Source organism: Petaurus breviceps, unplaced genomic scaffold (genome assembly GCF_028583685.1).
Source record: "Petaurus breviceps papuanus isolate PSGF00001 unplaced genomic scaffold, PetGlider_PUasm1.0 173, whole genome shotgun sequence".
NCBI classification, from domain to species: Eukaryota; Metazoa; Chordata; class Mammalia; order Diprotodontia; family Petauridae; genus Petaurus; species Petaurus breviceps.
Window position 1 is genome coordinate 9,586,636 of NW_027185759.1, and position 20,200 is coordinate 9,606,835.

Below are 20,200 nucleotides of genomic sequence, written 5' to 3' on the forward strand. Positions count from 1 at the left end.
GGGGGGGGGGGGGGGGGGGGCGTACTAGGGGATGTATGGGGGGGGGGGGGGGGGGAGGTGTTGTCAGAAAGGCTTGAGTTCAAATCCGCCTCCCATGCTTCCTAGCTGTGTGACCCTGGGCAAGTCACTTAACTGCTGTGTGCATCACTTACCTCATCTGCAAAATAGGGACAACATCAGCACTTACCTCTCAGGTTTATTGTGAGAACCAAATCAGATAAGATTTGCAAAGCCCTTAACCCAGCGCTTGGCATCCAGTAAGTGCTATACAAATGTTAGTTTGCTGCTGTCATTTGTACACAGACATACTAATTCACCCTGGATGAGCTGCGAGGAAGTCCAACGAGTCTGGAAAACCGGCGGGAGGTGTAAAACAAGTGGCCGAGCTTTAACGCTGCCCCTGGGGGCACAGCCTGAGGGGATCAGCACAGAAGGGGCCCATGCACACCCAAACATGCACAGCAGCCCTATTCATAGGAGCAAAAGACTGGAGACAAACGGAGCTCCAGCAGCAGGGGTGGGGGATCAGATGATGGTGCCCGAGAGGAATGAATGTGAGAGGTATGAATGAAGGAAAAGGCATGTAAAGAAATGTGGTTGTGCTTCAAGAAACACCAAATAGGGAGCTTTCAGAGAAACACAGGGAGGCTTGTGGGAAGGAGGCAGAGCCCAAAAGAACGCAAGCCCAAGACCCGATTCTCTAGGTCGGACTCGTTACATCCTATTATACATGACACGCTGGGCTGTACATAACATGATGTCTATTGTGCTTATTATACAGCACACTCCTGTGCACAACATGTTCTTATTATAATACTAAATGGGGCTGAGGTCAAAGATCATGGAAAATGGTGGCTCCCAATCACTCAGTGACTGGTCGGAGAGCCTTCCTTTCTGTTAGTAATGTGGTGTAGAGCGTCATTGATAGCAAAATGTGGTTTTGCTTTACAGGTTTTATGGGAAGGTTCTCAGCTCTGGGCAGGGTGTGACTGGGAAGTGACAGATGTGTCAAAGCACTCTGGGGCTAAGTCTCTAAACCACACCAGCCCTGTCTGCCGCAGGGCCTGCACCATCTCACTCCTGCACTTGGAGCTGAAGACCCCAGGGTGCCCGGCTGAAGAGGCTGGTTAAGTAGGCCCTGCCTAAAGCACCAGGACTGGACAGCCGGCTGCCTGGTGGTCCCTCTGCTACAGATGCCCACCTCTGGGTCTCAAAGCTTTTGGTGCCCCTCTGCCCTCACTGGCGTGGGCGGGGAGAGTCCCCAGAGGAGCACTGGCTTCTCCTTCAGGATTCTAGGAGTGCCCGTCCTACACTGTAGCTCACAAGCCCCAACCTGGGTGCTTCTTTTAACAATCAGCCCACAGACACGATTAGACCTTTAGAGAAGGTATCCATTAAAATTGTGCAAGAACAATGGCAATAAAAATGATCGCGTTGCAGATAGCGCCTCAGCTAATCCTCACAACACCCTTGGAGGGAGGTGATCTTATCGTCCCTACTTTACAAAGGGGGAAAATGAGGCTGGCTGGGGTGAAGGGACTTGGCCAGGGTCACACAGCTGATAAGAGTCTAAAGAATTTGAACTCAGATCTTCCTGATTCTGGGTCTACCACTGTGCACACTTCCCCAAGGAGCCACCCTGTAGTTACAAGGAGTTCCACCTGAATGCACCCTCCCACAAATAGGCATGAGTCCACGGGGAGAGGACAGGGGACACCCATGACCAAGGCCGGTGGCCTTTCTCCTGAGGCTCCTCACAGAGCTCCCGGCCTGATGCGGCCTTAGTGAGGGATGAGTCGCTCCCATCCCCTTCCCTGGTCGGTCAGGCTGCTGCTAGGGCTCAGAACAGGGCCATCTGAGTAGGCCCAGGCAGGTTAGAGGCTGCCCACGGCGCTCAGCATCTCTGCTGGACGGGGGATCCCCAGAGCGCCCTGGACTTGCTCCTCCTCCGGGGGAAGTGTCCGGCACACAGTAGGCACTTAATAAGTGGTTGTGACTGGCTGACGGGTCTTCATCCCCTCCAGGAGCTGGCGTGGTTAGAGGCCACTGCCCTCTCTCCAGCTGGAGCATCACAGTGCCTGAGCCCAGGACAGCCCAGCCTCCCCTCTGACACTCTCCAAGCCTCAGCTCTGAGGTTTGTCCCCCATGGGCAGGAGTTGGGGAGAGGTCCAGTGCCCTGGGAGGGGTTCTCCCTACACTGGAGGACTCAACAAGCCCCCCTCCCAGCTTCCTGCTGGAACCTTTGGAAGGTGAGGGGCCGCCCCACAAAGGCTGTTCCTGCAATCTAGCTGTTTAATCTACAGAACCTTTCTAAGGACCTCGCTCACATCTGAAAGGCCCCTCCCTCTCTCAGTCAGCGTCTTTGCTTTTGCCATACACACATGGGGCAGCTAGATAAGACAGTGCACAGAGCGCCAGGCCTGGAGTCAGGAAGACTCATCTTCCCAAGTGCAATCTAGCCTCAGACTCTTACTAGCTGTGTGACCCTGGGCAAGTCACTGCACCTGCTTGCCTCAGTTTCCTCACCTGTAAAATGAGCTGGAGAAGGAAATGGCAAACACTCCAATGTCTCTGCCAACAAAGCCCCACATGGGGTCATAGAGTCAGACCCAACTAATTGACTGAACAATGACAACAAAAACGCACACATCCACCCTTGCATGTTGAGGGAAGCAAGTTCAGGAAGAGATAAACCCTTAAGGTCATCTCAATTAAGCTTAATCATCAGTGATAGCTAGCAATAGACCCCAGACAGGGAAGAGGGATCTGGTTGTGGGAGACAGCAGCTTTGCCCTGGTCGGCCCTGAGCCCCAGTCCCTGGCCCCAAGACCCAGTCCTCAGGCTTCGGCTCTCTGGCTCCTTACTGCCCGAGCTCCACAGGAGATGGCCAACCCTTCTCCCTTCCTGAAACCACCAAGACTCCTCCCCTGGAGCAGGCTACAGAATGATGACTACTCTTATTAGCTGTGAGGCTCACGGAGCCCTTCCCTTCTGAGCCACAATAACCCACTATAACCTACCATTATCCCCATTTCACAGAGGGAGAGACTGAGGCACAGAGCGGTTAGTGACATTTAGTTAAGTGACCAAGTGCTATGTGTTAAAAAGACCAACAAAGGAAAGTTATGAAGTTTCCCAGGTCCTGGGCCCTTAGTCCCGGGGCAAGCAGCCCCATCTCTGAGTCTGGGGTCCAACGCAAGGCAAGGCCATCTGAGTTTCAGGCCCACCAGGAACCTGTCCTGACTTCTGGGAAAGATCACTGCTCACTTCTTCAAAGGGCAAGCACTCTGAGAGCAGAGCAGGCCTAGGTCGGCTGGCCCCTCGAGCCTGGGGTCCCACAACTTTCTTCCCAAACTCCAAAAAGCTCCTCTATTGCTGCTCAGCCCATGTCCCTCCACACCGAGCCTCTCCCAGCACCTCTCCACCCAGGCTCTCGCCTTCTTGGTAGGGCTGAAAGAAAGCTCCATCCTGGCTGGGCAAGGGGACCTCTCCTGGCCCCACTTCCTGCCTCTCTGCAATGAGTCACCTGTTCCCTGCTGCCCTCACACCTCCCTAGGCCTGAATCATCTTCAAAGATTCTCTGCCTTGACACAACAGAAAAAAAACTAATGAAATACCTGAAACATCCGGTAAATGATGGCAAAGTCTGTCCCCCTTTGACAGGGACAGAGACTGTGTGCTATAGACACCACAAGAGGAAACAGGCGCTCGGTCGGCCAGGCCGGGAGCCCGAGATGGCTCACTGACCTTGTCCGCTCCTGCCCACAGTCGTGTTTGACTCCTTCTGCTGCTGCTGACGCTCGGCCAGGTTGGTCAGGCTGATGCAGATGGGGGTGAGGGCCTCTGTGTACTCGGTCTCCATGATGTAACCCAAGAGTTTCAGCCAAAATTCCTACAGAGCCAGCAGAAGAGGGGGGGCAAGAAGGAGAGACTCAGATCGGCCTTAGAGCCCTGTCCAGATGGGCTAGCAGTGAAAAGGAAATAATCCCAGAATTACAAGCCACAGAGGCAAATGCTGGACAGAACAGAACAAAAATATTTTTGATCTAGAGACTGATAGGATAAGTAAGGAGTTGGGCAGAGAACCCTCAAACCCCCTTCTGAATCCCGATCCCCTAGCCTGAAGGAACGGCATCCTCAGGGCTGAAAGCCCTGGCATACAGGCTTGCTTAGCCAGTGGAGAACAGGAGAGGGCACCCCAAGACCAGAGAAGGACCAAGGTTCTCCTGATTCCAGAAAAGAAAAGAGAGTGAAACGTCAATTCCTGGCAAAGTTCGAGGAGGTCTTATTCAAGGGATGGCTCCTGACCATTAGAAAAGGGAACAGTGATCACAACAGCCAGGGTAGGCTGGGCCTCACCAATCCGTTTCTTTTTTCTGCCAGTGTTACTGAACTGAAAAGTCGAAGGAATGTTTTAGATGTAGCTTACCTACCTAGTCAGCAAACATTGGATAAAGTATCTCATGATAATCAGTGGAAAAGGAGAGCTGGGGGCTGGATAAGAGGTATTCGAAACTAGATGAAACATGACTAATGTGGAAATGTGTTTGTGTGACCTATGTATAACGGGTATTGTATTTCTTGCCCTCACAGTGGGTGGGGAAGGGAGCAGAGGAAGGGTGAGAATTGGAACTGAAAAGAAAAGGAAAAAGAAAGTTAAAAAGTAAAGAAAGAAACTGGTTGAATGAAGCTCTTAATGGTTGGATGTAGCTTGGAAAGTCTCTGGAGGAAGGCCCAGGGATCTGGGCCTGGTCTGGTGCTGCTTCACATTTCCACCAATGACCTGAAGAAAGGCACAAATGGCATCCTATCAGATTTGCAGGTGACTACAAGTTAGGAGGAAGAGCCAACACATAAGATGATATCAGGATCCAAACAAATCTCGACGGGGTGAAATACTGGGCTAAATCTAAAATAATACTTAGTGGAGATTATTGCAGTTTTGTACTTGGGTTCAAAACAAAAAAAAAACTTCACAAGTGTATGATGGGGAAGGCACAACTAAGCAGCAGTTGGTCTGAAAGAAATCTAGGGACCGTAGCGGACCACAAGCTCTATGTGAAGTAACAGCACGATGTGACCGTGAGCAAAGCTAGCATGATCTTGGGCTGCGCAGAGAGTAATGGTGTCAAGGATGAAGGGGGCAAGAGCCCCACTGTGCGCTGCCCTGGTCAGACTACATCTGGGGGACTGTGTCTGCTTCTGGGTGCCATATTTTAAGGAAAAATTATTGACAAGTTGGAATCTAGAGGAGGGAGATTTGGATTGATGAAGGATCTCCAGCACATGCCATACAGGGAAGGGCTGAAGAATCTGGGGTGCTTTGGCTGAAGAAGAGAAGGCTGGGGGGATGGAGGCATACATGATAGCAGTCTGCCCTCCCATACTTGAAAGACTGTTCTTCAAGAGAAGGACTGGGTCCCGGGGGAAGAACTGACATTGGGAATGCTTTTACAGGCCCTGCTTGGACCCGGGGCCTTCTTTGGTCTCCTCTGTCTCTACCATGGTTCCCTGAAACCACAGCTGTCATGACCAAGCCCACCATGTGCTAGAAGCAGTCTGTGTCTTCAGCACGCTTGGCTCAGCCCTGTGTTCAGGCCCTCATGTCCCTTCCTCTCCAATCCCCATTTCTGGCTGTGCTTCTGGACAGTCTTGGCCACGCAGGACACAGAAGCCCCTTCCCCCTGGAAGTCCATTCCGGCTGGAAGCACCTCTGCCCCCATTGGCTGCCTCCTCCCAGGCCTTCCATTTTAAGGAGGAGGCCCAGGCCTGTCATGGCTCTGGGCAGCCCCCTTGGGTTCACAGACTCTCTGGGCAGTCTTCCTTCTCTTGTCTTTGTACCCCCAGCACAGTGTATTGATCACTTGGCACATTGTCTGGCACATAGCAAAGGCTTCATAAACAGTTGTTGGCTTGACTTGTCATAGAACAGTTTCCCCCATTTCCTTCACCTGCTGCAATTATACAGCTCCATCAGAGACAAACCCAAGGACCCATTCCTGGGCCAGGCATTCACAGAGAACCTTCCTGTGACCTTTACCTTATACTAATCCCTCAAGTGAAAGTGGAGAACAGCTGCCCTAAGAGGGACCCCCAAGTCATTCTGAGCTAGAGGCAGTCCACTTGTGCCCAGGTCAGGGGCTGTGCCAAGTTTGGTGTCCATGCCCCTTGGGAGTCTGGAGGTCAGGGCTGGGAAGGCCCTCCAGAGGGACGCAGGACACAGAATCCTTGTCCAGATACAGGCTGTCCTCACCAGAAGCCTAAGGCCTCTCACCACTCTGAGAGTCTAGGAATCAATGACATAACAGCATGGGCCACACTCCCCTGCCATCACTCAGGATGGCCTAGAATGGCTTCCTCATTCCCCGACTGACAAGGCCAGATTTCCACAGGCTAAGCTGGGGAAGCCAGCAGCAGGCAGACGACGGAACCCAAAATCTGGCCTCAGTCAAAATGGCCGGGTATCCCATCGGCCTGGTGCGGCCAAGGTCACAACAAAGGCTGGGGAGCTCCAGCCTTCACTTCCTTCTCACCTACCACTGCATCCAGTGCAGCCTGGGCACACAGCAGGTGCTTAGTAAAAGCTCACTGACCTAGAACCCTTAGACGGTCCCATGCCTCCTACCACGCAGTCATCACTCACATTGATCACCCCGCTGACCGAGGCTGTGATAATCCTGACAGTGTCCATGGTGACCTTGTGAACCATCTTCTCTTCCAGATCAGCCTGAGAACAGCTCTCCTGGCGATTCATCTGGAACACAAAACGCATCATGGAGGGAGGGCCGGCTGCTGCACACCCAGGAGTGCCCACGGCACATGGGGCAAGTGACTGGTCCAGGGTCACACAGCCAGTGTGGGTCAGAAGTCATGAGCCCAGACCATACTGCCTCCAAGGCCAGACTCTCATCCATTATCTGGCACTGATCACACATTGGCTGGCGTCTACACAGACCTGACATCCTCATGGACCAGTGAGGGAGGGCAAGGGAAGGAAAGGAGGGAGGAAGGAAGGAGAAGAGAGGAGAGGAGAGGAAAGGAGAGGAAAGGGGAGGGGAGGGGAAGGGAGGAAAGGAAAGATCAATAAAATATTCAAAAGACACTCCCTCCCTTCCTTAATTCCTTACTTATTCAAAAGGAGACAGAAATTTTGCTACTCCCTTCTTAAATTATATACACATTTTAAAAATAAACTTATAGCTGATGAGTCCATACACAATGCTCTTAGCATAGTGCCTACACATACACACACACACACACACACACACACACACACACACACACACACAACTTGAGCCCCTCCCCACACAGTCAGCCTTCTGAGTCCCAGTGAAATGGTTTGGCTTTGACTTCTTACCAGCCTGTAAGTAGATAGTATAAGTTGCAGGGACACATATCTTAGGCCCCAGCCTCTGACCCTTTCCTGGTAGCCAGAGATGGCCAGCTGGCCAATGACCCGGAGAATGGCCAGCTTCACCTGATGGAGGAGAGGACACAAGCTGAGTGATAGGCAGTGGCTTGGAAGCATGATGCTAAGACTAGTCCCCAAGAAAGAGGATGAGGGTTCCTGGGTCTGACTGGACTGTATCTCTCAGAGGGCAGGACCTCCTCCTTAATCTCCTCTGTGTCACGGACAGAAGAGTCCATGGCGAGGTGGACAGAGCCCTGGAGAGGTGATTCTATTTGCTGTAGTAATTCCCTTCTCTGGGTTCATTTCCTAATCTGTAAAATAAGGACTTTGGGCCTGATTTTCATGCATTTGCTTGAAGACCCTCAAGGAAGGGGAAGCTAACTCCACCAAAGGATGCCTGTCCTGTTTGGGGATGACTCTAATTGTTAGGAAGCTTTTCCTCGCGTCAGACCGAAATCTGCCTCTCAGTGACTCCCCTCCTGCTGGGGCAGAGCCCCCTCCAGTCCCATGCCCCATGACCCCAGGCATGGGTCACCATCACAGGGACCCTCATTACTGTCCCCATTTTACAGATGGGAGTGGTTGCTGGTTGGCCTTGATAGAGGGAGATTTCCCATCAGGAGTTTCCTATGCTAATGAAAACACAGGTCTGGACAGCACAGTACCAAAGAAGAGAACAATTCCTCAGCCTTCCCAGAATGGAGTAGGTCCCCCCTCCCTGGCAGCCTTCAAGCAGAGCCAGAATGGCCATGATCACAGGATCCCAGGGTCTCAGAAAGACATCAGCCCCCCAACCTGAACAAGGGGCCGTCAGACCTCTTCTTCAAGACCTCCAGGGAGGGGCGTCCCATCCTACTGGGGCAGCATGGGCAGGGGTGGGGAGGAGAGGAGGTAGATAGCCAAGCTGGAATCAGCCTCTCTGGCCCTTCACCCAGATGTGAGACCACCCCATTGCGGACTTGCCACACTCGAGAGGGGCTTCTGGGGAGTCGTTGGAGAAGGGATTCTTGCCCAGGTACGGGGGGCTGAGCTGAGTCTCCCCTGCTGTGGTCTAGCCACAGGTGTCTGTCTGCCCTGGTTTCTGTGGACCCAGCTCCCTCCCAGGCCTCCCCTCTTGCCTCTCCCTGCCCCCCATTTCACCTTGGCTCGAGGGTCACAAAGAGCATTTCTAACGACCTTGACAGCAAGGTGCAGGGTCCTGCTATTCATCTCAGGCACTAAAAGGGAGAGACCAACCCCCCAGAGATGATGTCAGGGTGCATGAAGTCCTGCTGAGACAGAGCCCCTGCCCCACAGAAGCCTCCCCTCCCCCCCCAGTGCTGGGCCCCTGGCCTGGAAGGCCCTTCTTCTCCCTGTAAAGAGCCTCAGGAGCCCTGGGTCCAAGGGCTGCCTCCTGCCTGGGTGACCTCAGGCGCATCACTCAGCCTCTCTGGGCCAGTCTCCTCCCGGAGCTGGGACCAGAAGACCTCCAAGGTCCCGTCCCTACAAAGCAGCCCAGCCTCCAAGGCCCAGCACAAGCCCCCTCTACTAAGAAGCCCTCCTGGGCTGCTGAAGCCGCTTTCACCTCCTTCTCGCCTGCCATTGTCCAGAACTGAGGGTCTACACCCCACACTTTGGCCCTGAACTATATATACTTAGGGCTTAGTGTGTCTCCTTTCTCCAGCTAGACGTGGGCACCCTTGGGGTCAGGGCCTATATTGGACTATCCTATTTTTTAAAAGTAAGTGATTTTTCTGGAAGCCACAGTGACTACCCATACAAATACCCACATTTGCTTAATAACTATTTACGTTCAAATTCATCTCAAGGCCTAAATTTGCCCTCCTAGTTCAGTCTTGACCCCACCCCCACCCACTGGTGACCAGAGACCCCCAACTTCACCCAGTGGTGACTTGAGGACCCCACCCCCACCCAACAGTGACCTGAGGCCCCCACTCCCACACACTGGTGACCAAAGACCCCCAACCTCGCCCAGTAGTGACCTGAGACCCCCGCTGCCACCCACTGGTGACCTAGTGCACACTTTATTCTCAGCCTAGCCAGGTCCTGGGTGGGTGTCAAAGTCACATTATTTGGACTGAACTCTTTCACCCTGCTTGCTGATTGATCGATGCAGTGACTGTATATACCCCTGCATGGGCATCTCCTCCACCAGAATGATCGCCCCTTAAGAGTGGGGCTGGTTTCGGGTTTTGTATTTGCAGTTCCAAAGCTAGCCCAGCACCTGGCACACCGTCAGTCCTTAGTAAATGCTTGCTGCCTGCCTGATCATGGATGCATGTGAGGGAGAAGCCGTAGCGGGGGTAGGGAAAGGCCAATGAAGGAACCAGCTGCGAGGTGGGGGCTGCGTGGACAGAGCACTAGGTGCAGATGTGGCTGCTGGACAGAGAACTTCTGGCAAATAGCGGGGAGAAGCAGGGTGGGAGAGGCGGGGGGCCTGGGGCCAGACCCAACTGTTGTGAGACCAAAACAGCCCTGAAACATTTCCAGACAAGATGGGAAAGGGGCTCGGGGAGGTCTCGAGGCCAGTGGGGATGGGCGGGCAGGGGAAGGGCCGGGCCCTGGGCAGCGGGCAGCACGGGCGCGGGAACCCACTCACCATTGGCACTGAGCACCGCCCGCAGCAGGGTTAGCGTCCCCACGCGGATGGCCTCCTTCCCCGTCTGCATTTGGTTACGGAAGAACTTCATCAGTTCATCGGGGTAGGAGCGGGCTGAGGAGGAGAGAAGAGACGGAGGCTGGTGGTGTGAGGGCATGGAAGCATGGGAGGCGGGAGGGGCAGCAGGACACAGCCCGTGCCCAGGATCCCCGTCTCTGCCCAACCCCGTGTCTTACTCACCCAGAGCAATGAAGCACTGGACCACCTCGGCCAGGTTCTCACTGCTGAACTGCTGGATGGCTGGAGCCTTGGAGCAGACCTGGTGGGCAGGGGGAGAGGGGAGGGTCAGCCTTCTGCAGGGAGGGCAGGCAAACCTCCCTCTGGCAAGCTCACTTCCCTTTCCGAGGCCTCAGTTTCCCCCTCTGTAGCCGGAGAGGGCTTTCAGTCTAGGGTCCCTCAACATGGCCCTCGGGCAGCAGCCCCTCCAGCCCTGGCCCTGAATGCTCCTTCACCACCACCAAACAGGGCCTCCTAGGGTCTTGGCTCCCAGGGCACCTGGCACACAACGGTGAGACCGCCATCTCTCCTGACCAGGGGGGGCATGCCTGGGTTTGTCTGACTCAGAAGAGTGAGCAAGTCTGGTGAATGGCTGAGAGGTAGCAGCGTGAGGGACCCCCGGGAAACTCCCAGATGAGGGAACTCCCTCCGCCGATACAGGCTGGCACCTCCTCTGAGCTGAGGCTCCAAGAGGGGCTGGGGCAGGGGGTCCTGAAGCTCACCTGCAGCTACTCTCTGAGGGCCTGATTTCTTCACATTTCTTCTTGCGACCCTTTGTGGTATTGTTTCTGTGTTTTATTTTGTTTTTTTATCAAATCCCTAATGAGCCAGGGGACGAGAGTAAAATGGATCCAATGTTTCCTCCGAGCACCTTTCAGAGGTGCCTGGCGCACGGTAAAGACTTAATAATCAGTTACTTATTGATTGATTGATTGATTGATCAGAATGAATCGAGTGAAATAGGAGACCAAGGATCTTTAGCCCATCCCCGTCTCTAGCTATGGGTCTCAATTTCCTTAAATGATAACCCTACCTTAGCCACCTCCATAGAAAAATGATCTGGGGGTCCTAGTGGACTACGAACTCCAGATAAGATCACAGTGTGACACAGCAGCCCAGAGCTAACTGCCCTCGGTGAGGGCCACAGTGCCCAGAACAAGGGAGGGGATCATCCTACTGAACTCTGCCCGGATCAGGGTGAATGTGACAGAATCAATCACTCCTCTTCCATGTCCCAGGGCACGATCATTAGATCAGGAGCAGCCAGGCTTCCAGTCAGTGATCTGCTGGTAAATGTTTTAACAACCAGCTCTCCAAGGGAAAAGAGGGGGAGCATTGCTCTCTGTTCTCACAAGCCAGGTGGAGCTGGCTCCATAGACCAGAGGAGGGAAGGAAAGACGTCTCCAAAGCCGACTGAAAGCTCTCTGGGCATAAGCTGGGCAGCAAAGCTCTTCATGCTCCTCAAAGGCCCTCGTCAGACCCTGGACAGAGGCGGGCTCTCTCTGCTGCTGCCCAGCTCCAGAATCTGACAGCCCTTACCTGGATGTGCAGCTCAGTGAAGATGGTGTGCAGCTGCATTTTGGGCACTGGCGTATTGCTGGAGACGGAGACCTCCAGGATCTGCCTCAGGATCTGCCAGAGAGAGACAGGAATGGGCCAGAGCTCCTCCCTGCCCACTGGCTGACCTCCCCACCCACTCCACCCCAAGCCCGCCCCACCCTCCCTCTCCATCTCTTTTTCCCCTGCGCAGATGATTTTGGTAACCAGGGAAAAAATTTTGTAAAATGTACCTGGGGCAAGCAGAAGGGACTCGACCCTCAAATCAACTTTTTAAAGAAAAATTCAGCTGGGGGGAGACTGAGAGAGTCCAAGACACAACCCCTTGTCTCACAGGGACTGGGACATTGGAGACCTCGGGATATTGCAAAAACTGCTGCTGAGTAGGGAGATGGGGGATGGGGGAGCAAGTTTCCCCAACAGTAGCTTCCTGTTGTTATTAATTATCCCTGCTAACCAGACTTTAAGCTTTAGTTGTTTCAATACTGATAACAGCATGGAATGGCTGTCAGCACCTTTTAAATTTTGACGCCCTGGGACAAAGCTCAATTGCCCCACCCTGGTTACAACCCCACTAGTCTGCAAGAGGTATCTAAGCTCTAGGCAGACTTATCCACTCATGGACCTGCCATTGCCAGACATTCTCGTGCTTAGTCTGTTCTCCCCAAGCGGAATACCATCCACTCTGCTTGCCCAGGGCTCGGGCTTCCCTCTGTAAGGCCCTGCCCCAGCCTCACTACCTCTTCTGACCCCAGTAATGGTCTCACCCTCAGAGCCGCACTCAGCACTCAGCAGGCCCTCGGCCTGCCCAGGCCTCCTTGTACATGTACAAGTCATGCTCCTAGACAGGGCGTAAGCCCTCCTCGGGCAGGGACTGTGCCCTGTCAGCTTTGTTTCCCCAGACCCTGGCAGAGGGAGCTGGAGAAACATTCACTGATGAGTGAGAGGCAGCGTGGTGTGTGGGAAGAAGGGCCACTGAACAGGCTCTCTCCCCACACATACGCACACGTGCACACACGTACATATATGTACACAAATGCACACGTGTGCGCACACACATATACACACGCGCAAATGCACATACACACACTCCTGGAGGACTTTGTCTGAGTCTCTGCACTGTCCCCCATCCCCCTTGCATCATGTCCACCTGTGCACGTGTCATAACCCTGCCCTCCAACACCCCCAGAAGAAGGGGTAGACCCTGTGGTCAGGGATTGTTTCATTGTTCTTTGTCTCCCCGGACCCTAGAACAGAGAAGTTCGGTGACTTGGTCAGGGTCACACAGCTAGGATGGTAACCGAGGCAAAATTTGAGCCCAGGCCCCCCTGACTCCAGGTCCCACATCCCACCCTGTTCTGTTGGGAAACAATTCAGATTCTGGTGGCAGCAGATTCACCCGGAAAAGACTCCCCACCACTGTCTGTGAGAAACCTTAGGCATGTTCCTTGGCTGCCCCAGTCTGGGAAGGAGTCCGAGCACCTGGACCAGAGCCCCCGTCCACAAGAAGCCTCGAGCCCGGGGACCCCCAGAGAGCACACCAGAGCCCGAACATCCCTGGGCAGGAGGAGCCCAGCCGCTCACCTGGGTGATGAAGAGAGCCTCCACGCTGCCCTGGTACTCCGCCAGGAGCAGGGGGATGTAGTCATATACTTGCTCCCGCAGCTCCTCAATGGGCAGGAGGAGGCTGAGCATGGGACGAAGGGACTTGATCACGGCCAGCTTGACCTGCCACAAAAGGAAGACGGCCTCATCCTCCTCCCCAGACCCGAGCCTTTGGACAAGATGAAGGAAGAGACGGAGAAGGGGAAAGGGAAGGAGGAGGAGGAAGAGGAGGAGGAGGAAGAGGGAGAGGAAGAGGAGGAGAAGGGAAGAAGGAAGAAAAGGCACAGGAAAAGGGGAAGGAAGAGGAGAATGAAAAAGGGGAAGAGAAGGGGAAGAAGGAGTCCAGAGGAGGAGAAGCAGGGGAGCCGCCCCGTGCTGGCCCCGGCCCCTGCCATCCTGGACAGTCTACAGTGTCTCTCACTCACCTCGGTGTTCTCACTCCGGAGCCAAACGGTGACAAAGTGGCGGTACATGGGCAAAAGCTTGTTCATGAAGTGCTCTCCGGTCATGATGGGGTACACGCTGTCCTCCCAGTGCTTCAAGTAAAACTGGATCGCCTCACAGAACGTTTCCATAGCTGCATGTCAAGCAAAGCCGACGGGAGGAGGGAGTGAGGAAGAAGGGGTCTCCACAGCCAGAACCCGCTCCAGCTCTGAAGCTTTGAGTGCAGCTGCAGACAGCCAGGGTCACTCCCAGGAGAGCCATCCCCGAATCCTCCACCTTCCTCTCCACCCCAATTCTGGGGTCACAGCCTAGAATATTTAATATCAGGGACCTGGGCATCTTTACCCACAAAGAGATTCCATAATGAAATCTAGCAGGGCTGGGGAACTTGAGGCCTCAAGGCCACATGTGGCCCTCTAGGTCCTCGGGGGCAGCCTTTTGACCGAGTCCAAGTTTTACAGAACAAATCCTTTGATGAAGGGCATTTGTTCTGTGAAGTCTGGGTTCAGTCAAAGGACCTCCCTTGAGCCTAGAGGGCCACGTGTGGCTTCAGGAGTGCATGTTTCCCACCCTGAGAGGTGCATTAATCTCCAGAGACAGTCCCTCTGCCCCGAATGCCCTCCTCAGTGTTATGCTGACCTGCTGAAATACTACCCATCCTTCAAAATTCAGCCCAAATTCCACTTTGGCCATGAAGTCTACCCTGACTCCCCCAGAAAGATATGGCCTTTCCTTCCTCTGGGTTTGGACAGAATTTGGTTTGAGCCTTTCTTGTGCTACAGTATGCCTTGTATTACTTGTGTATTTGTCTTATGAATAAGAAGAGTTACCATCTATCTGGCTCTCACAATGTGCTGAGCACTTAACAAATGCCGTCTCATTTGGTCCCCATAACCCTGGGAGTCGATGCTATTATTATCCTCATTTTACAGATGAGGACACTGAGGCAAACAGAAGTTCGGTGACTAGCCCAGCTAGTCAGTGTCTGAGGCTGGATTTGAACTCAGATCTGCCTGACTCCAGGCCCTGCTTGAGGGCAAAAACTGCCTTTGTCATCAGCTGTGCCCCCTCCCCCCGATCTAGCATCATGACAGATCCACAGTATTGCTGAATGGATGAATGGGCGGGTGAAGGAATGATTAAAGTCTTCACTCCCCACCCCGCCCGCCGCTCAGGAATTTTCTGATGTCTCAGAGACACTCACCACTACAGAACACCTGGCGCATCTTGGCCCCGTTGACCAGTCTCAGCATGGTGAAGATGGTGGCCAGCGTGATCCCCATGTAGGGCATAAACTCGAATACTGTGAAGGAGGAACCGTAAGAGCTGGGCAGAGCAGGCACGAGGGACTTGTCCCCACAGCCTTCCAAGCTCCCCAGCCCCACAGACCCACCAAGAGCAGCCTCTGGGTCTTGTTCCCTTGTGGTCACAGGAAGGAAAGGGTAGAGGTAGAGGGAAAGAGAAGGGGAAGAAGAAGGTGAGGGAGGGAGGAAAGATGGAGCAAAAAGGAAGAGAGAAGTATATATGGAGAGAGAGAGAAGACGGAGAAAGAGAGACATGGGAGAGGGAGAACACGGGAAGTGGGAGGGCTAAGGGGGGAAGGGCAGAGGGCAGACCGACGCCCTCACCGTTAGCATTGGCCAAATTGGCTAAGGTGATGAGGACAAACTCGTCGGTCAGGACCAGGGGTTTGAGATGGTGCTGCAGCTCATACATGACAAGGTTGAAGTGGTTTCGGGACAGAGCCACCAACGTGTCACTGGCCGTCTCAGCCAGTAAGTAGCCCTCGATCTGCAAAAGAAGAGTATTGGAGCCTAGAGAAAGACCCACCAGAGGCTCAAACCTCGTGACCCACCACCCCGGCCAAGCCAAAGTCCGTCCCTGCTCTGCTCCTCCTCCCCCTCATCTTGTCCTCCCCCTCTTCTGCCTCTCCCATATCCTCTCCCTCTCTCCACAGTCTCTCAGGGAGTGTTACTCTCTCTTCCAAGAACCAGCTCTCTCCATGCTCTTTCGGTGAAGGATTGCCACCTTATCACTTCACACATACACACACACACACACACACGCCCCCGAATGATATAGAGGAAAGAACACTGGTTCTGAAACCAGGAAACCTGCCTCTGGTGACATTATCTGTCACCTTCCCCCATTCATGGGGGTTCTTGGAGGTATGACAAATAAGTATCATGGGACACTAGAATATAAGACAACTGAAGGAAAATCATCATGGAATCATCTGAGCCATGGCCCCAGAAATAAAGCAGAATCTAGAACCCTCGAGATTCTCCCATATAAATGATAAATTAATGAAGAGAAATAGTGGGAGACGGGAGCATGGACAAAGGTGGGGCCAGTAAGGAAGGAAGGGGAGGATGTGCAGGCGGTCCAACGCTTGAGATCCCCAAAATGCTGGATTCACCTTGGAATGGAAGTACTCCAATGGCGGACCAAAGGAAAAACAGAATTGGCCAAAGCAATGAAAAAACAGAATTTAAGAATCAGTGCGATGGGGAAAGGATTTCTGAAGGGACACGGACAGAAAGGCATGCCAAGTACAACTTGGCCACAAATATCGCCATCAAACTCTACTTCAATGAGAGGGTGATGATACTGCAGATGGCCAGGAGGAAACACATCACATATTTTCAAATACTGATCCAAATCGCACGAGATTTCTCATCCAGTATAATAATGAAATGAGAAATGGGTTTGGAGTATATTGTGAATCTAGAAAAACAGGACTGCTGTTTTAAATAAGTCCCAAACTTATTTACCTCGCAAAACACAGCATGTATTTATAAAAGAAAAAAAAAAACATTAACCAAAGAAAGGGATTCCAGACATTCCAGAAAAGAAGCCTAGTCCCTCCAGGGTCTTGAGATACAGCTCAACCTTAAAACAGAGGTCAATGAGTCAAAGTGATTCTAAACCAATCAGTGAATGGGTTTTGATTCTACAGTCTGCTGTGAGCAGATTTCACTACCATCCCAGTTTGTCAAACGGCCATCTGGGAAATAATCGCGAACTGAATCCCGTGAAAGAGGAATGAAAACCAACATGTGACCTTGGAGAAGAGGGAGGAGGAGAATAGGGAAGGACAGGTTCACCATGAGAGTGAACATTATACATGAAAATACGAGTGACTTTGAGGAGGTGGGAGGAAAAGGCCAGAGTAAGCCATGGTAAAACAACAGTCCTGTCTGGACCCATGAGGAGGACAGGAAAAGCTCTGAAACCTTCTTCAGTAATAGCAGAAACCTGGTAATTATTTAATCCTGTTGAGGGGAGCTGTGTAGAAGTGATGACAGGGTTAACATCACTGAAATAAAATGTTTACAAAATGTTTATAAAAATTATATGTAAAAATAATTAATATTTACAAGGTCTAGTTGAGGGGGGAGCTAGACCATTCTAAGGCTGATTAAATAGGAATACATCCTTATGAAAAGGGAAAGAGTTTCAAAAAGAGATTAAAAAGCAGAATCCAACAGTGTGGAGTCTACAGGAAACATACCAGAGGCATCAAGACACCTAAAAGTGTAGAGCAGTGACCATCAACTCAAGCCATACGTAAGGATCCCTGGGAGTTCCGTGTTGACTTAGAAAACCACCTATCAGCAATATCTATGTTCTGTTGCATTTTCATTTATTTTGTTAAGTATTCTCAATTATAGGGGCAGCTCGGTGGCCCAGTGGATAGAACACCAGTCCTGGAGTCAGCAGGAGCTGAATTCAAAACCTCAGACACTTACTAGCTGTGTGACCCTGAGCAAGTCACTTAACTCTGATTGCCTCCAAAAAAATGTATATTTTCCCCATTACAGTTTAATCTGGTTCAGCTGTGCTAGGCCATCTCCAGTATAAAACAAATAAAATATTTTTTTCTATGTTTAGAGTAAAATATTTTGGATTATTCCGTTTCAGATGATTCTTGAAAATTTGGAGTTATACACGTGGTTCCAGACAAAGCTGAATTCAAAGTACAATGTGTCAAGAAAACGAAAGAGGAAAACTATATCACACCTAAGGGAATTACAGTCATACGTCTAGATAGAGAGGTAACGTGTGCATATTCGCATATGCATACGTGTGTGTACATACTTATGTACTGTGTGTTTCTTTGGCACAGTGAACTCCCGCTGAAGAAGTTCCCTCCACTGACAGAGATCAACAACACAACTTGCGGGCTCTCCAGAGGATATTGGTGGGAAGTCACTGGAAGGGCAGCCCGACTCTTAATGGAAAACCTAACTGAAGGTGATGACGCCCCAAGAAGTGACTCGTGAGACAGAGACCCGCAGGAGAGCGGGCAGAGCAAAGAAGCCGGCGCTGGGCCGCGATTCTGAGTTTCCACAGCGTTTGTCACTGGCCCCCAGCAGCCACTTTCCATGAACTGGGCATGGCTCAGGCTTTGCTTCTTTAACAATCGGGAGAGAGTGGAAGGATCTCCTCCCACACACTCATCTGTCGTGTTTCAGCCTTACTTCCTTTCTTCGGGGTTTTCGGTTCATTTTGTCGTTGCCTGTTATGAATGCCGGGGCCAGGATGGGAGGAGCCCTCCGCACCCCCCCCCCCCCTGCCCCTACCCCCCATGACCCACCTCCTGGATCTCCCGCATCTCCCTGGAGGCCAGGTTCACCAGCGTCTGCACACATTCCTCATCCAGCTCCCCTTCCTGCTGAATGATGCCCTGCAGAATGGTGTAGATGCTGACCTTGCGCTTGATGGAGATCTGGGGAGGAAGCAGGGCCTGGCCGTGGGCCTTGGGGTCGGGGCCTGGGCCCTACTGGCTCCCCCCAGATGAGAGCTCTAAGCTGCGCCCATGGCGCTGCCTGACTGGGTGACCATGCACTGTCTTGGCTTGCTCATCATCCTTGGGGCTGCCCCTCCCTGTGTCTGCTTGGTCTCCCCATCAGAGCAGAAGCTTCCTGGAGGCAGGGTCTCTGGCCTGTCTCACTTTGGTATCTGCAGCCCCAGAGTCAGCACCCAGTGAGCCTGGAATACAGGCTTTTTCATCCCCTTAGGAAGTCCCTTCATCTCTATGACTGAGTCATGGCAAGGCCCCGGGCTCAAACTCCAGCCAGCTCTGAGACTTACTCCCTGCATGGTCTTGAGCCCAGCTGGGCCCACAGGGAAAGCCCACCAGCTAGGGCTGCATTGTTTCTACCATCCCCTCCGGCTCGAAAGCCTCTGATCCTCTGATCCCCCAAAGCCCTGGAGCTGAGGCACCCTGGCAGGGGACAGTCACAGCCTCCACGAGCGGCCCCCAACTTCCATTTCCAGGCCTACCTCTCCAACCTTTCCTACAGGAGAAGCTTGGTTCTGGCTGGTCAAGACTGGCCAGCAGAGAGGGTGCCATCCCCCAGCCATTCCTACATCTTCACTTGAGCTGGCCTCTCCTCCACCCTCTTCATCGACTAACAGCTTATCAGACCTTCAAGGCCCAGTTCAAATCTCCTGTCCTTGCCAACCCTTTCCTGAACAGCACCACGCTGGAGTAACAGCAATAATCCTCACAAGAATATTTCATGGTGCTTTAAGGTTCGAAAAGTACTTTACAAATGTTTGATTCTCACAACAACCCTGGCAGCCCAGTGCTGTTATTATCATACTCCTTTTTGCAGCTGAGGAAACTGAGGCAGGCAGGTTAAGTGACTTGCCCAGGCTCACACAGCTAGCATATGCCTGAGGCTGGATTTGAACTCAGGTCTCCCTAACTGAGCCCCTTACAGACAAGGAATCCCTTTTGACTTTCTCTACATGGCCCCTGTAAGTGAACACCAACATATGTGGGGGCTTCCTGGGGCCATCCTACCTCTTCCAGCTGCAGGCTGTGGATGAGGGCGGTCATGACCTCCGAGGGCTCCGCGTTGGCTTTCTGGATGATGATCATGCTGGCCAGCGCCTTGCGCATCTTGGATCCGGGACCCTCTTGGCTGCTCAGATTGTTACTCTCCTGGTCATCTTCATCCACAATGTTCAGGAGGTTGGTGACTTGTTGGTAAACCCCTGAAAGGGCCAGGCTACTCTGGTGACAGATGCCACCCCACATGCAGGTGGGGGACGTAGGTGGCCCCCTACACCCCTGAAGGGAGGAGGGCTAGGGACACCATTCCTGACCCAAAACATTTCCTATCACCCCATGGCAAACACCTGAAATTTTACTATGAGAGATTCATTCTTTTGGATTAAAATACCATATTACACTTATAATGGGCATTTATTAAACACCTGCTGTGTGCCACACAGAAGCCACAAGTCCCTAGCCTGGTGTGTAGGAAGTTTTAACTATTTTGATAATTGTATTCCAATAGAGTTCGTTTCCTCTCTCTCTCTCTCTCTCTCTCTCTCTCTCTCTCTCTCTCTCTCTCTGTCAGTCTCTCTCTCTCTGTCTCTGTGTCTCTCTGTGTCTCTGTCTTTCTGTCTCTGTCTCTCTGTCTCTGTCTGTCTGTCTCTGTCTCTCTGTTTTAAATACATTTAAAAACATGATTCTAAGAAAAGGTCTACGGGCTTCACTGGACTGACTG

At 52.5% G+C, this 20,200-nt stretch overlaps 1 protein-coding gene across 1 annotated transcript in view; it reads right to left on the reverse strand.

The window, feature by feature from the left end:
- The window catches only part of MROH2A (maestro heat like repeat family member 2A), a 51,941-nt gene extending 32,216 nt beyond the window's left edge, over positions 1-19,725 (reverse strand). Inside the window, exons 1-13 of the mRNA XM_069083219.1 lie at positions 19,489-19,725; positions 18,274-18,405; positions 15,302-15,464; positions 14,878-14,976; positions 13,655-13,806; positions 13,209-13,352; positions 11,607-11,699; positions 10,251-10,329; positions 10,011-10,124; positions 8,552-8,628; positions 7,358-7,477; positions 6,644-6,754; positions 3,748-3,892 (exon numbers count right to left, since the gene is read on the reverse strand). Of these exons, the coding sequence (XP_068939320.1) occupies positions 3,748-3,892; positions 6,644-6,754; positions 7,358-7,477; positions 8,552-8,628; positions 10,011-10,124; positions 10,251-10,329; positions 11,607-11,699; positions 13,209-13,352; positions 13,655-13,806; positions 14,878-14,976; positions 15,302-15,464; positions 18,274-18,405; positions 19,489-19,725 (1,666 nt within the window). The remainder of the gene's footprint in view (positions 1-3,747; positions 3,893-6,643; positions 6,755-7,357; positions 7,478-8,551; positions 8,629-10,010; positions 10,125-10,250; positions 10,330-11,606; positions 11,700-13,208; positions 13,353-13,654; positions 13,807-14,877; positions 14,977-15,301; positions 15,465-18,273; positions 18,406-19,488) is intronic.
- Positions 19,726-20,200: the final 475 nt, after the last annotated feature.